Genomic DNA, 17,181 nt, shown 5'->3' with positions numbered 1-17,181 from the left:
AATCATCAAAAAGAGAAAGAAACTCAGGTGAGTTGTAACTTTGGTGGTGGAACTGTTATGATTTTGGGGTCTTTTTCCTTTGCTGGAAAACTTCCACTAGTATGGATTTCAACAAAAATAAATTCACAGGGCTATATTGACTTATTAGAAATTAGTTTGATTGAACATGGTGAAGAATCAATAGATAAAAATTTCACTTTTCAATAAGAAATTGCTGCTATCATAAATCAAATCTTAGAAAAGCTTAGTTAAGAGAAAAAAATATTCATGCAATGGAATGGCCCACATGCAGTCCAGATCTAAATCAAATTGAAAATCTATGGAGAATACTTTCTAGAAAGGTTTATGAAAATGGTAAGCAATTTGAATCCACATTGGAGCTGAAAACTCGTACCAGAGAAGCTTGGAATGAAATATCTATAGAAACTACCCAAAATTTTGTGACTAATATGTCGAGTCGCATATTTGAAGTCATTAAAAATTTAGGAAGCAATACTAAATATTAAATGAGTGTAAAAATAAAAATTTTTCTGTATTTTCTTGTGTATAACATAAATGAGGTCAATTCTGTTATCTCCACAAACTAAATTCTTTTAACTTATATAATAATACTTAATACTTTTTTTTTCTTTCCATTAGTAATTAATCAATTAAACATACCAATTTGTAAATTATTTTATTGTAGTAGAAGATAATAAAACTCGTACCAGAGAAGCTTGGAATGAAATATCTATAGAAACTACCCAAAATTATAATAATACTTAATACTTTTTTTTTCTTTCCATTAGTAATTAATCAATTAAACATACCAATTTGTAAATTATTTTATTGTAGTAGAAGATAGAAAACTCGTACCAGAGAAGCTTGGAATGAAATATCTATAGAAACTACTAATTAATCAATTAAACATACCAATTTGTAAATTATTTTATTGTAGTAGAAGATAATAAAACTCGAAAGTAGATTTAATAATTGTTCCACTGCCATTTTTGTTAAATTAGAAGAAAAAGGCAAGGCTATTTCTATTTTCTCCGATGTGTAGTGTTCTTTATGAGATAATTCAAACCTATCCCACTTTGTCAAAAGAACTCTTGTTATTTTATTGACTATTAATTAAATGATTTTATTATTTTATTTGCTCCGATGAGAAGCAACTAAATTCTCCAGCAAAGTATTTTTATCAGTGTTCAGATATGTTAGCCATTTATTCACAATATTATTGATTTTAAAAAAATCAAATTTAAAATAAATACTTGAACAGTTTAACAATTAAGATTGTTTTACTTGTACTTAAATATAAGTTTTAATTTGTATTTTCCAGTTACATAATGAGCAGGAATAAAGGAACGGCCATATGCAGTGAATACACAAAAAAAAATACACAAAAAGATTGACATGTCAATGTTACATCAAAAACACAACATTTTTATATACTAATATACAAATAAATTTTTAGCATATGTTTAAACATCAAGTATATAAAATACTTTAGCAACTTAAAATCCTAATGATCCTAAATATACAAATTTTATTTAAAAGAACCATATATAACATGATTGCCGATAGGCATGAAATTTTATGTAGCATCAAAATGTTGTATTTTTTCATATAATCTAATATTATATATGTGCATGTGTGTGTATATATATATATATATATATATATATATATATATATATATATAAAATCTAATATTATATATATACATTTATATATAATATTAGATTATATGAATTAATGTCATAAATTTCCATAATTAGTTAAAGGGTAAATTTTAATAAATTGGTAATCAAAAACTTACATTGAAATAATATCTTTTTCATAAAGGTCTTAGACTAGACATACTAGTACTTTTCTTTGCAAATACCTTAAAAATGTCACCAGTAGAAAAAAAGATTATTTTAAAAACTCCATGACTTTCCATAAATATTTTCTATGACTTTCAATAAAAATTTAGGAATTTTTTCATAACTAAATGAAATTCCATGACATTTTTATGATTTCCATGACATTCCAAAGATAAGAAGTTTGTTGAATTTTATTAGCTAGAATGAATGATTGACAAATTTAATAACATTAATGATTTTTTTTAATGGCAGTTTTGGAGCATGGCAGCCTGTAGATGCAACTTAAATAAATTTTTTCGTTTGTCCATGCATAAGTTTTTTATTTCAACAAATTGATCACGGCCGTTTGCAAATTTTATTATAATAATCGTTTCAATACTTTGCAGAAAAAACAAAGAAAGCAAAAGTAACAAAATAGGAAATTAAAATGAATTTAGAAAAAATTAATCATCTAAACAATTTGTGTACTGCTTTAATTTTTGTTTCTTTAGAGTGATTGTTATTTTCAGCAACGAAATTGGATATGGCAAAGCAGAAAAAAAAGACTGATATTCCTATATTTTCCTTTTTATATCACTTTTTCAATTAAATAATTAAATTTATTTGCTAAAAAAGTATATGCATGTTTAGCTTATTTGGATAAGGTTTTTACTTCATAGGCGGAATGGTTGTGGTTCAAATCCCACTACTATCCGATTTCTCATTGTTTTTTTTTTAAATCTTGCTGCTCATGTATTTGTTCTAAAATTATTTACTTTTTGTATTTTGTATATAAAAAATCTTTCTGTTGTATGTTTATGAATGATACACATCTATTCACATTCAGATTTCTTATACCACTTAAGATATAAGAAATCTGAAGTATTCTTTCAGTGTATTTTCTAAGTAAGATGCACACACATATATTTGTAATTTTTATGCTTCAATTATGCCATGCAGTCTACACAACTTTTACATAGCCTTAATTGTTTCATATTATTTCATATTACTATTGCAAAATAAAACTGACACTATTGTAGGTGTCCAGCAAGTATTTCTGCTGCTTCTTCGGTAGATCAAGTCACAAATACCAGTGTGACACACAAATACCAGTCACAAATACCAGTCATCAAGTCTAGACTTTATTAAGAAGATTATTGTTATCTGCTGGACAGTTAATCAAGCACCAGAGTAGAGAAAACACACTCAAAAGAAATATATATTAACAGGTAGTATATAAGTTAAATTTTGCTGACTTATATACTACCTTAAACCATGATAAAGAATAGGATGTTTAGAGACAATAAAACATTTCTGAAAAAAAAAAGATGCCAAGACTGATTGTTGGAGTAAACAACATTGTCTTATGTCAGACGATGACTCATTGCCATAATAGATGTTAGTAGATGTTTGTTAGAAAATGGTTGCAACACTAAATAGGACTGAGTGCACTTGTTATGATTTTATCTCCTGGAGGTGGTAGCATAAAACTGATGAGGTTGTCTAAACTGAAATCAGGAGCTTGAAAGTTAACAGCTGATGCAATTCTTACACTGCTAAAATCTGGGATGTATTTCAAAGCTGGGTACAACACACAAAGTCCAATAGATGGCCGTTTGTATATTAAAAACTGAAATCCTCTTGGATGGAAACAAGAGCAATATAAAAAAATTATTGTCTATGTCTATTGACATTCAGTTCATTCAAACATTGAAACACAATAATGATTGATGATGCTGTTATAAAATCTAAAGATTTGATGATGAAAAGACACTCTTAGTACTTATTTCAAGAGCTAGCACCACTTTCACTTTTTTCAAAGTGCCCTGTAAAGAGAAAACACGGCTTGTATCAACAATGAAAGTTGATAGAGGTTCATATCTGCTAAAATCACTTTAAAACTGACCTTTGAAAACTGTTGATTCCTTGCAGTTTCTATGAAACAACTGACAGTTGTAAGCTTCCTTAGTGTTACTTTTAATGAGTGGTCAGAAAGCCAAACATACAAGATTGGCTGTGCAATCAAAAAAATACGCAGGCAATCTTGTACAGTTACACAGCAATACCAATATTACAAAACTGCTTTGAAAATCACAGTGCAGTCCGTAGTCTAATAAAAAGACAGATATAGTCTGTACACAACCTTATTTTCAAAACTCTCTTAATATTATTTAAATAAGCTGAAATTTATGGTGTAATATAATGTAATAGAGCTACTTCCTAGAGATGGTATTTAGCAAAAAAAAAAAATTAGGGGACACTATTGTATATTTGTACAAAAATAGATTTGACTTGGAGATTCAAACAAATAGAATTGACATAAAGATTTTTGTGATGAAACATAAATTATGATTACAGTATTTATATAGACAACAAAAAATTTTTGTAACAAAGTTTTATGTTTAAAAAAAAATAAAGAATTTATTTTAACATTTATATTTCAACAATATAAATAATTAGTATTTTATAAAAATGACAAGTCTTCTGGTTTTGTTTTTGGAAAGTGCTCACCTCCCCAAAAAAATTAAAATATAATTATATTCAAATTAAAAAGAGGTGACACCATTATAAACAATTTTATATTTCTTTAAAAAACAAACCTGCAAATGATCTAACAAGCGCCCTGGAGTTGCAACTAAAATATTAACACCTCTTTGTAGTCTTTCTGCTTCTTGCTTTCGATTTGCACCACCCATTACAATACCAAATGTTTGCTGATGGTGTTGGAGCAAATCTCTTAATACACCAAATGTTTGCAATGATAATTCTCTTGTTGGTGAAATAATGATAGCACCAGTTCCTTTAAAGCATATTCACATGCATACATATAATATTTCTATAACATATACACAATGTTTCACATATATAACATGCATATTTTGATAATTATCAAATGCATTTTCATATTTATAACATACATACTCTTACATATCATCCACATTTATAAATTTTTATATAACTTTTAAAATAACAAATTCATACTTGAATGTTTTTGTTGACCACACTTACCATTCCTTGGCATAAAGTTCAACTTGTAAAGTAGCTCAATTGTTGGTATTAAAAATGCAAGTGTTTTACCACTACCTGTTTTTGCAGCACCCAAAAGATCCCTAAAAAATTATAAAGTTACTTGGATAAATCCAATGACTTTTATTTTTGAAGTTTAAAAAAAAAAAATTTTTATAGAGAAATAATAATAACATCATGTAAAAGTAACTCAAACTATAACAATTCAAAATTTATGATAAAATTCTTAATAAAAATATTTCTTCATGTTAATCATGTGTGAATTACATAAAAACTTTTTAACAAGATTTGATTTCAGTTTTATATTTTTAAGCTTATAAATATTGAATACGGCCTTTTAAAAAGCCTTCTGGTAAATGAATGACAATAAAATAATATAGAATGAAAATTATTATAGTTATTCAAATGCTATTATTATTATTTATAATATCAAAATTAGTTTTACTATCACATCTACAATTTTTTCTGTTATTCTTAATCTTCCTATTTTTAGTTACTATTATTTTAATGGTTATTGTTGTTGTCATCATCGTCATTATCATCATTTTCATCGATAAATAAATAAAAACACCAATTCATAAAAAATTAAAATTTTAAGACCCCTTGGCTTCAAATGAGTTTAACTGTATTGGTATAATTTAAAAACTATATTTTATAATAAGTTTCAATGGTTTTTTTTGAATAAAAAAGTTCAAAAGCTTAGATTAATAAAGATAGCACCTGATTTTAAAAATACTTTTAGTAAGTTGTTAAAATGTTTATATTGAGTATTAATTTTAAAATTATTAAGTAAAAATTAAGTAAAAATGTTTATCATTAAAAATGGTTATTTCCAGATATATGAGTTAAAAATGAACTGATTTTTCTTCCAGAAAACATCTCTGTTAGTACTATCAGGGCTTGAATTAACGCACTAAAATTTAATCGCGAAAAAAATGTTTTTGACCCCCTCCCCTCCTCATTCCTGTATTTCAAGAAAAACGCAATTAAAAAAAAAATTATTATTACAAACTCTTTGGAAATGTCTTTTGAAACTAATAACTTTTATGAATTTCTTTCTCCAAATTTCTTCAAAAATATTCATTTAATAACGTTCATAGACATCTAAATTAGCTTATTTTGTAAAAAAATAAAAATTGATTGTTTTTACCTTATGGCATTTTGAAAAACAGCTGCAGAATTAGTCATAGAAAACTATTCACATTCATGCCGACAATAAAACATGTGTTATTTTTAAAGAATATTTAATTGTTATTGTAAAACAACAATAAAACAAACTGCAAAGTTGTTTTAAAAATATAAAGAGCTTGTATTAATGTAAAATAACTTCGTGGCGCTGTTTTATACAGTTTATAACATTAATAACATAAAACGAGTTTTAAATAAAACAAGATAAATACAATTGTTCTAATTAACAAATTAAAACATTATGGTCATAAAACTTTAAACTTCATATTTGCGCAAAAACATGCCTACAGACCATGGGAGTCTACAATAGACCAAACAAGTAAGATCAAAGCTAAAAAAAATTAGATATCACGTTTTTTATAATTTATTTTTTCTTGATCTAGCGTACTATCTAAAATTTAAGTATAATTAAGTTTTTCATTCAAAATGTTTGTGGATGTTTTCATTCAAATTGTTTTGCAATAAAAAATGAAACAAAAAAATTTGGTTTAATAAACCGAATTATATATTTTCTTAAGTTTTAAAATATGATGAAATTATTTTTTTAGAAAAAAATTTCTTTGAACAGAAGTAAAATAATTTATTAATTAATTTAATGTTTGCAATACAATGTTTTTACTTTTAAAACTATTTTCAAAAACAAAATACAATTATCCATTCAAAATGTTTACGATTTAAATAAAACTTTCTTCCTCACTTGCACTATGTTGCTGAAAGTTTCTAAATCTGATATCGTTACTGTAGCTAGATGCACTAAACGTATATATAGCTACAGTAAAAATATTAGATTTAGAAACTTTCAGCAACGATTCTTGCTATACTGGGTATTGCGGAATCGGTATTACGGACGCCACTGAATTAAATTTTAATTGTTAAGCGTTAAAATTTTTTTCAATTTTTTTTTTTTTAAATTTCAGATTTCAATCGCACAATTATTTGAATAAGATTTTCAAATAGATTTCTTTTTAAATAAAATTCCTAAAAACAACTTGCGTATTTATAGAAAATATTTGATCTTGATATCGCTTTAAACAAAATATACAAAAATGTTATCGCGTCTTTTATACTCTATTCGAGATTTTTTGTTTAAATTTATTTTTAGTTAGAAGAAGCTTATATTATGTGCTAATAACATATAAAAACATTTATATGGCTAATAGAAATATCTGTATGGCTAATTTTTGCGAGTCTTTTAGTATATTAAGTAAATTTAATAGTTGAGTAACTGTAAGTTACTGTAGTAATTAACCGGTTGTTTTGATTTAGTTTAAAGGTAAATTTACTGTGATGTACTTTATCCACTCAGTAAATCAAATTAAATATAAGTTTAAAATAATATTGGCTTCCGCGCAGAGATTTAAAGTAACTTAAATTCAAAAGCGTTTAATGCTCCATGCAAGAGAGCAAAGATCATACCTCCATTCAAAAGATAAATTTAGCGTGACGTACTTTATGACCCCTAATAAAAAACCTAGACAAAAACATTACTTTTAAAGCTGAAAAAAATGATAAGTTAAAAAAAAAAAATCGCGAAAATATTTTTTTTAAGAAAAAACTGATCGTGAAGGTGTGAAAAGCAATTATGATTTGTGATTGCAAAACACTCAATTCGAGCCCTGACTATGTTAAACTGATTTCTTAGAATAACAATCTTGTTAGTCAAAGTTTGTATTTTAAAATGATGGGCAGTCTCTGTTTAGCCAGTGCTTTTGCACTCACCCACACACCCGCAAAAACTTTTGCAAGCGCATAATAAAGCGCTTGCCAAAAAAATAAAAGCGTTTTGTTTTAAATTGCAACAAAACACTTTTGTTCATTTATTTAATTTAAATGAAAAATGCTTTTTTTTTACCAGTTTTTTTTTTTGAATAATTTTATTTTGTATTTATTCAAAGCATTCTTTTCTCTATGGTTATATTTAATTAACAAAAAAAAAAAATTAATTTTTTAAATCGCGCAGGCTAACTTAAAAATGACCATCCTGCCAGCGCTTTTTCGTGCGCTGGCATCAAATTTCAAACGACTGGATAGGACTGAAAAAATAACAAGAATAAGGTAAAACAGAAAAAAATCTTTCTTAAGCGTCCCTCACAAGCACTATAAGTTAATTTTATTGAAATAATTACTCTGAAAATAAAGAAATATTATTATATTTCACACTTTCTTAAGTGTCCCTCACAAGCACCTACAACCAAGTCAAAAAAGCTATTATTTTTACAAAACTTTTGAAAAACGGGGTATTATAGAAATTTGCTTTATATAAATTATAACTTATTTACAGTTCGAATACTAAAGAGTACTTTTTCTTTATAGACGATTGTAAATTTTGTAATCTGAATTCATACACCACATTACATAAGAAATCAGTGGAATTTAGATTTTTGTGATTTTTAATTTTAAGAATATATCAAAAATGCTCTGAAAAAACTAAACTTGACGATAGGAAGAAAATTCAAAAAAAAAAAAAAAAACAACTAAAAAATAAAGAAATTTTATCGAAAGAGAAAATTCAAAAACTCAACTTGAAAAGCTAAATTTCAAAAATAAAAATGTTTAGTAAATAAACACATTTCATCTAAATTATCAAAAAGTTCGGATAGTTTTAAGTTTGATTATCTAAAATTATCAAAAATATTTTTTTATTTATGTAAGCATGCATTTATAACTTTATTATGTTTTCTACTATATTATCTTTGTTAAAAAAAAATTCTTCGAAGATCATTGCTTAAAGTTATCAATCTTAAAAATTGTTTTAAAAGATCATTATCATAAAAAATACATAATTTTTAAATTTATACAATTCTTTGATAATTTAAAATGCTTTTATTGTAAATAATCATTAAAAGTAATTTGTGACTTTATATAAAAGCATTTTGAGTAAAATGAAAAATATGAAAATTTTAAAGTTGATTATTTCAGTACAATGTTGCTAAAACATTTAAAAAGCTGATGGCCAAGGAATGGTGTTGAATCACACACCAAGACAGACTAAGATTGCATATTTATTTTTGTTGACTCCAGTTAGCAACTCAACCTTTAACTTAAATAGCAATTCAAGTCAAACAACTAATAACTAAGCAACCTAACAACTAGTTAAACAATTCAAGTTTTGACCAGAACAAAGAGGATTTATAAATGAAACGATATAATTCACTGAATGAATGTTTATATACTTATCTTGACAATATAAACTTTACATATTATATATTTTTATAATATTAAAATATATAATAAAACTTGAAATGAATTAAAAAAAAAAAACATTTAAAACAGACCTTCCATTAAGCAAAGGCATTACAGTTTTGTATTGGATTTCAGTCATTTGAGTAAAACCCATATCAAAAACTCCTTTCAGTGTTTTCTCACACACTAAACCTTCTAATGATTTAAACTCTTTACTGGGTGGAAGAGATGCTTCTTTAAAAACAATTTATTAAATAAAATAAAAAAAGAATAAGCAAAAACAAAAAAAAATAATTTAATAAAATAAACCTTGATTGGGAAGGCTTTCTACTAGATTATCTTCATTAGGTTGTTGAGCATCAGCTACACTCTCATCTACAAAATCCTTGTTCTCTGAACAACTTTTGATTTTCTTAACATCTAATAAAAGTAATTAAAAATGTTAAACCGTCTATAAAAAATATAAGAATTGTTGTAATTAATGAATAAAAATAAAGTTGTAATTAATGAATAAAAATAAAAATAAAGTCTTATAAAATAATTAAAAAAGAAAAAAAAAATTAGTTATTAAATATTATAACTTACATAACTTAATATAACTATACGAAATATTATATTACATAACTTAATATTTCGTAAACAATAAAAAAAAAGTTTTTAATTATAAATGAAAAAAAAAAAAAAATACCATTGTTATCTTCATAATTCATTTTTCTTTTTTTATCTTTTACAACTTCAGTGTTATCTTCAAAATAAAAATAAAAATAAAAATAGTAATGAAAAATCAGCAATTAAAAATCAGCAATTAAATTTAAAACATTTAAAATCAGCAATTAAATTTATAATACACTAAAGCTAAACCTGGATTTCTGTTTAACGCCTAAACTACTTTGAACATTTCAATAAAACATGTTGAATAGCATGAAACATGAAAAAATACACAAAACTAATTGCCTATATGCCATGACTCATTCAAAAAGTTTTAAAATGAAAAAGATGTTTCTTTGAAGAAAAGACTGCTTAGCATTTTCATGTATATTTGAAGGTTATTTTATACAAATTTATGACTGCTTTTCAGTAAAACACATTTATATATGTAAAAAGGGTTTAAACTTTTTCTTTTTTAAAAACCAGGATGTAAAAATTATGTCCGCTTAGTTATAAGTAGTGAAAAAGCAAATATAATAAAAAAAAATTTCTAAAACTTTTTAATATTAATGGTGACGATGTCACCATTAATATTAAAAAATTCTAGAATAAAAAATAAAAATTACAAGAATGATTATTTTAAAGTAATTAAAGGTATTTAATTAATTAAAATAACCTATTTTTTTCATTTTTACTGATAAAATAAATAGTTGATTGCCCTCATTAAGCAGGTCCCAAAAATAGCCCAAGGAGTGGTGATGTCTGGTACCTATTTCGACCTCTGTTATTTAGCTCACCTAAAGTGTCTTGTTTTTTAATATATATATATATATATATATATATATATAAATATATATATATATATATATATATATATATATATATATATATATATATATATATATATGTATATATATATATAAATATATATATATATATATATATATATATATATATATATATATATATATATATATATATATATATATATATATATATATATGTATATATATATATATCCTTATCTCGTAGTCAAAAGAGACTTTTAATGAAAAATAAGTCTCTTTTAACAACAATTTTGCTACCTCGACAATTAGGCTACATTTTATTGTCATCAAAAAAGTTAAGACAATTAAATTAATGCGGAAGTACATTAAGCTTTATTGTTTTTTAAAAAACCACAATAATAATGACAAGAAAACTTTTTTTTTAATTAAGAGTGTTTTTGTTTTTTAAAAACATTTTTTTTAAACAAGTATTGCTACATCGACTATCTTATAACCTGCAGCTATAAGGGAATGTTGCTATGTTGACTATTTTATAGCCTGACTCGCAACTAAGTGCTGCTACATGACTGAGGGTTTGGTTAGGGCAGGCAGTCTATCATTTAAGAAGAAAAAAATTACTTAAGTTTTTAAACTTTTTTTGGTCTGGTTTATTAGTGCTCTCTTTAAAACTACAGTTTATGGAGGAAACTTTTTGACTACCATGCAAGACTATACTAGAAAAATTTTTTTTAATAATAAATGAACCAAAGTAAAAATTTCAGTCTTAATAACAATAAAGTAACCGCGCAAATTTAATTAATAAATGAACTTTTGGTCGTAAGCTTGCTATCTTAGTTTACTTTAGGAAAACGAAGAAACGAAACAAAAATTTATTAAGTTTTTTTTTTAAATATTATTTTTAACTTTAATAATAAAAATAACGATTACAATAACGATTACAAACAACTTAATAAGAAATTTATTAACATTTAGTTATTTTAAAACTTTAATGTCTTAAATGTTTAAAAAAATCCATTGTAAATATAACTTATTTAATGTACGGAATTTTTTAAATGATACTTAATTATTAAAAAAATATAACATATTTTTTTAATTATGTTTGCTGTAATTTTTTATTTAATTATGTAATTTTTTATTTAAAAGGTTCCTTAACGCACTATGAAATTATTAACCTTTAGTAAAAGTTTAATAAACAAATTTGCTAGTTAAAATAATAGTAAAATAAAAAAAAGTTTATTAAAACATAAGCATTTATAGACAATAACTATTTGATATAATATTTATAAACAATAACTTTGAAAACAAGATGTAAGAGTAATTATTATTACTTTTACTTTGCAAATACTGCGCAATTTGTAAATATTGATTAAAAATTGTTTAAAAAATTTAAAACATTTAATAACTCCTAAATTAAAATTACTAAAACATAGTTACAAAATGTTTAGAATACTTTAAACAATTTTTAATAATGAATTACAAATAGCGTAGAGTATTTGTAAATCATTATTAAAATTTGTATTTGAGCATTTAGTAAAATCTAAAATAAAATAGTTTTTCTTAGCATAACTAAAGTAGCATACACATACGCCCACTGGTAGATTAATGTATTCAAAGAAATGCCTTTTATAACGGGACACTATTTCAAATCAACTCCTTATCTTTGGATAAAACTAAACAAGGTGAACTCAATCAAAGTGATATTTAAAAATCATTGTCACAGCACCGGTTTTAACTAGAAAAAAAGGAGGAGTGTGTGTGAGGAGACTGAATTTTCAAGAACCCCCTAATTTGCCAGAAAAAAAAAGGTATCCCCAAATAAACCCTGAGCTTGTCACTGTGTGTGTATGTGTATGTGTATATATATATATATATATATATATATATATATATATATATATATATATATATATATATATATATATATATATATCAGGGCTTGTTTTAAATAAAAAATGCTTAGCTTGATATGAATTTGATGTCATAAAACTTTTCTTCATATTGTTATTTTTTAAAGACATCAAAACTACCACAATATAATACATTTCTGCAAAATGAGTTCAATTAAAAATTAACTCAATCAACAAAAACAATGCAGAATTATTTTAATGGAATGTTTATCTATTTTTATTTTTTTTAATAATTTTTTAAATAGTTAAATTCAATATTACCTTTTTTTTAAATGTTTAATATAAACTAATTTATTTTTATTTCTCATAATTAGTATAAATGAATTAAAATATTGTTTAAAATGTTAAAATATTTTATTTTTTTATTATTATATCTTAAATTTTTAATTTTGGTTTTGCTACTAAAAATGATTTTTTATTTTTTAAATTTTAGAGAGTAAAAAATAAAAAGTATAATTTATATAGTATAAATAAAAAGTATAATTTATTGCTATTATATTAAAAATTATTTAATTACTTTAGGTTTACAAGTACCATTTATTGAAAAATATATATCATTGTGCTTCCGTTTGGCTTAAGAGAAAAAGTTTTACATTCAAAATGTATGTTATGTGCAAATTCTCAGCCTCAGAACACATTTGCAAGAAACTTAATTTTAAGTATACAAAAAAAAATGTATAGGACAGAAATAAAAATGAACTAATTTTTTTTTAAGAAAAAAAAAATTTAATATTGAACAAGATTGCCTAATATTTTTGAATAAATTGACAGTTAAGTTCAACTCATGCATAAACTTTAATTTTATTATCTATATAAACTTTTATATATAAATATATCTATAAGATAATTATTTCATGAAAAAGTGTTTTTTTGTTATTAACTTATTTTTACTATTAAATAGGAATTTAAGCAAACTTTTTTAATGCCTGAAAAACTTGTATAAATAAATATTTTTGTGCTTGCAAGAAGATAAATAAAGTTTTTTTTTATCATATTTCTTTTATAGGTTTCTTTTAAGTTTTGTTTAATAACTTTGCACAAAACAAAATTTAAATAAATTTGTAGTCTGTTACTATCTACATTGATAAAAAGCTTAATAAAGCTTCAGTTTTTTTTTTGTTTTAAATTTTATCTGAACTTTTTTCATCAGTAAATAGCACTTATTCAATATTTGTAAATAGCGCTTATACACAATATAATTGTCATTCAAACTTTTGTCACAAACTTTTTTACACAATTTTTAAAGTCGATTTTTTATAAAGTAAATTACTTCTTTTATCTTACCACTTATAGATTATTTTAAAAGTTAAAAAATGATAAAAAAAGGAGCTTAACAGAAACTTTATGTAAAACAAATATTTTAACTTATCTTAACTCTCAGATCTCACAACTAAACAGTGCTATCCTTAAAACTAAATGCTATCCTTAAAAACATGCATTTTGCAGACTTAAAATATAATTCAAGTAAAAAAAAAATACATATCCTTTTTGAAGAAAAATACTATGGAAGTTTTATTCTACTCAATGAACTCCAATTTTGATAATTGACACTTTTCTACCCTAGAACCAGAATGTACAATTTTATTGCTTGGACTGCATTTTATGATAATTACACATATCCAACTTTTGTCTATCACATTTTATTATTATTGTTAGCCCAATAAAAACTCAAACAATAATGTATAAAATGTATAGACCTTCCATATTTAAGATTCTTCTTCTTTTAAGTATATTTGTAAGTTTGTAGAAACTTGGCTTTATTTTTTCGATAAATAATAACTGCATTTTCTATATAAAAACTGAGCAACAATATATCTGCTCTTGCTTAATAATTGAAAAATGAATTAATTATTAAAAATTATAATAACATAACTACAAATGTATACCTGTGTCATTTAGTTTTTCATTTATACTAATTTCCTCTGGATCACTTTCTTTTTTGTTAATATTGCTTTCTTCCTTTGAACTATTTTCTTTTCCATTCAAATCATTTTTCTTTTTACTCTTTGTTTTGCGAAACTTTTGTAGTTTTTCTATTTTTTTGAGGTGTTTTTTATGTATGTTGTTCATTTTAAAATCTTTTATGTATTAAACTAAGGAAAAATATTTAAACTTTTGTATATATCATACTTAAGTAGATTCTAATTGTAAAATTCAAACTAAAACTTTAACAATTAATAAATAAAGAGAAATAAAGAGTTGCGTAACAAAAAGTAGTTTAAAATAAAGTAACAACATTTTTTGATCTTAAATAACAATCCATCATCATTTCCTTTATGCAACATCATCACATAATTTGATAACTTATATTGTTTGTAATTTAATGGAACGTTTTTATTTGCTTGCCATTTATATGTTTCAAGTAAAAAATCACCAACTTTTAATTGTAGCATTTAAAAACTTTTTCTATTTTTTTAACAAAAATTATCAATAAAAGACCAATAATAAATTCGAAAACAAAACAAAAACCTTTTATTGTTATAATACCTCCTAACTGGTAATGTTACCTCCTCAATGTAGTAATGTTAATGTTACCTCCTCAATGTAATGTTAATGTTATCTCCTTAATGTAGTAATCTCAATTTTACCTCCTTAATGTAGTAATTTTAATATTACCTCCTCAATGTAATGTTAATGTGACCTCCTCAATGTAGTAATTTTAATGTTACCTCCTCAATGTAGTAATGTTAATGTTACCACCTTAATGTAGGAATTTCAATGTTACCTCCTCGACATAGTAATGTTAATGTTATCTCCTCAATGTAGTAATGTTACCTTCTTAATGTAGTATTTTTAATGTTACCTCCTCAATGTAGTAATGTTAATGTTACATAAACATTAGCATTACATTAGTAAACATAACTATTTAACTCAGTTTATGGATTGGGTTCAAATTTCAATTTTTATTAATTTTCGACAAGTTAGTGGATATTTAAACACATTTTCTTTCAGGCTCTAATAATGTTTCCCTATTTATACACACATTCTCAAACTCTAGTGAATTAAATGATAGTTTAAAACTTTTTAAAAGTATTTCTTATGACATGAGTTTGAAAAAAATCAACTTTAATGATATATTTTATGTTTTTATTTCCTTTGATTACAAACTTTTTTTATATTCTTTTGCTGAAATACAAACAAAATATAGGCAAATAAATAAAACACTAAATATTTTTTTGTTATTTTTAACCAAAGTAAAATATTTTATTATTTTTATCAAAAAAAAAAAATTACTGTTCAACTATTTTTGTGCAACTTATGATTTAGATTTTTGCTAATGAAAAAAACCTTCAAATTTGCAACAAAAAAAAAAAAAAAAAAAAAAGAAAAAATTACTTGAGTTTAAAAAAAATTATTTAAGTTTAAAAAAAATTTAAAATTTACAAAGATTTTTACTAAATTTATTCAGACATTCAATTTTAAACTATATTTATAAGTATCAATTTAAAACAAAAATATATTTAAATCAAAAACAACTTTTAAATGAGCTGTTAAACAACTTTCATGGTGGTAAATTCATTTTTAATGAAAACTTTAAGATTACGTACCATCACCAAAGCAAGAAATATTTTTTTTATAATTATTCATTTTTAAATTTATCTTGTATTCAGAACAAATAATATATATTATTCATTCTAGAAGCCAGTATTACTATATTTGTTCAATATTTGTTCTCTATTTTCATATATGAACCCACTGTGCATGTGTTAAAAAATTCCTTATTGTCAACATTGAATATAGCACACTCATTATCAATACTTGGTACACTCATACAACTGCATAAACTATATGAATATTTATGTTCAAGCATTTCACCCATTTTCACCTGTATTAAGAATAACATTATATGTAAAACATTACACCTGTATTTAAAACAAGCTATACATAAGATATAACTTAAAAATTGGCATATTGTAACAACATAAAATCTAATAGATACATAAGCTATTTTTAATTGCAATACAGTCAATATTTAAATGAAAAAAAATTACTTTTAATACTAATTTTTATATTTATACAAATTGGTGTTATGTATAAAGCTTGTGAAATATTTTTTAAATATAACATTTAAAAATATTTTTAAGAGCCCATTCGCATGAACTTTTTTATAAGAAATAATTCTTTCTTTTTTTACTACTTTTGAATAAAAAAAACTAAAAATTTGAAAAACCATTAATGATCTGAAAGATATACAAACTGAAATATAAAACTCTTCAAGCTGAGATGGCCTCTTTTTTAGCAGTTTTTTTTAGTAGCAAGTTTAACGAGTCGACTAACTTGTGATCTTTTAAATATTCCTTAAAAGCAATAAAATGAATTTATAGAGATTGAGAAAAGATAAATAAAACTCAAAAACAGTTAACAACTAAACAGATTATAAGTATAACACAATTTACCTTTAACAGATTTATTCCATCAGAATTTGATGCAACATTATGTATAATCGAGTACAGTTTAATTAAATCAACAGCATCAGGTATTCTACAGAATAAAAACAATATTTACAAAGGGATAAATAAATAAAAAAATCATTACTATACCATTAATACATTTAATCACAATTACAAAGTTATAAGGTTTCAAATATTTTACTGTTTTCTTTATAAACACTTT

At 23.7% G+C, this 17,181-nt stretch overlaps 2 protein-coding genes across 3 annotated transcripts in view; both read right to left on the bottom strand.

The window, feature by feature from the left end:
* LOC100198795 (uncharacterized) overlaps positions 1–14,666 on the bottom strand; it is a 31,356-nt gene extending 16,690 nt beyond the window's left edge. Inside the window, exons 1-6 of one of the 2 annotated variants that reach the window (XM_065799416.1) lie at positions 14,454–14,666; positions 9,913–9,969; positions 9,534–9,644; positions 9,317–9,458; positions 4,836–4,936; positions 4,427–4,626 (exon numbers count right to left, since the gene is read on the bottom strand). In XM_065799416.1, the coding sequence (XP_065655488.1) occupies positions 4,427–4,626; positions 4,836–4,936; positions 9,317–9,458; positions 9,534–9,644; positions 9,913–9,969; positions 14,454–14,637 (795 nt within the window). In that variant the 5' untranslated portion in view covers positions 14,638–14,666. The remainder of the gene's footprint in view (positions 1–4,426; positions 4,627–4,835; positions 4,937–9,316; positions 9,459–9,533; positions 9,645–9,912; positions 9,970–14,453) is intronic. The other variant, XM_065799417.1, reaches the window with a different exon arrangement.
* A 2,062-nt stretch (positions 14,667–16,728) lies between these two features.
* LOC100201234 (small ribosomal subunit protein mS22) overlaps positions 16,729–17,181 on the bottom strand; it is a 42,940-nt gene continuing 42,487 nt past the window's right edge. Inside the window, exons 6-7 of the mRNA XM_065799415.1 lie at positions 16,965–17,049; positions 16,729–16,865 (exon numbers count right to left, since the gene is read on the bottom strand). Coding sequence (XP_065655487.1) covers positions 16,782–16,865; positions 16,965–17,049 — 169 coding nt within the window. The 3' untranslated portion in view covers positions 16,729–16,781. The remainder of the gene's footprint in view (positions 16,866–16,964; positions 17,050–17,181) is intronic.

This window comes from Hydra vulgaris, chromosome 06, assembly GCF_038396675.1.
Source record: "Hydra vulgaris chromosome 06, alternate assembly HydraT2T_AEP".
NCBI classification, from domain to species: Eukaryota; Metazoa; Cnidaria; class Hydrozoa; order Anthoathecata; family Hydridae; genus Hydra; species Hydra vulgaris.
The sequence above is the reverse complement of the archived record's forward strand: the minus strand, read 5'-3'. Positions and strand labels throughout refer to the sequence as shown.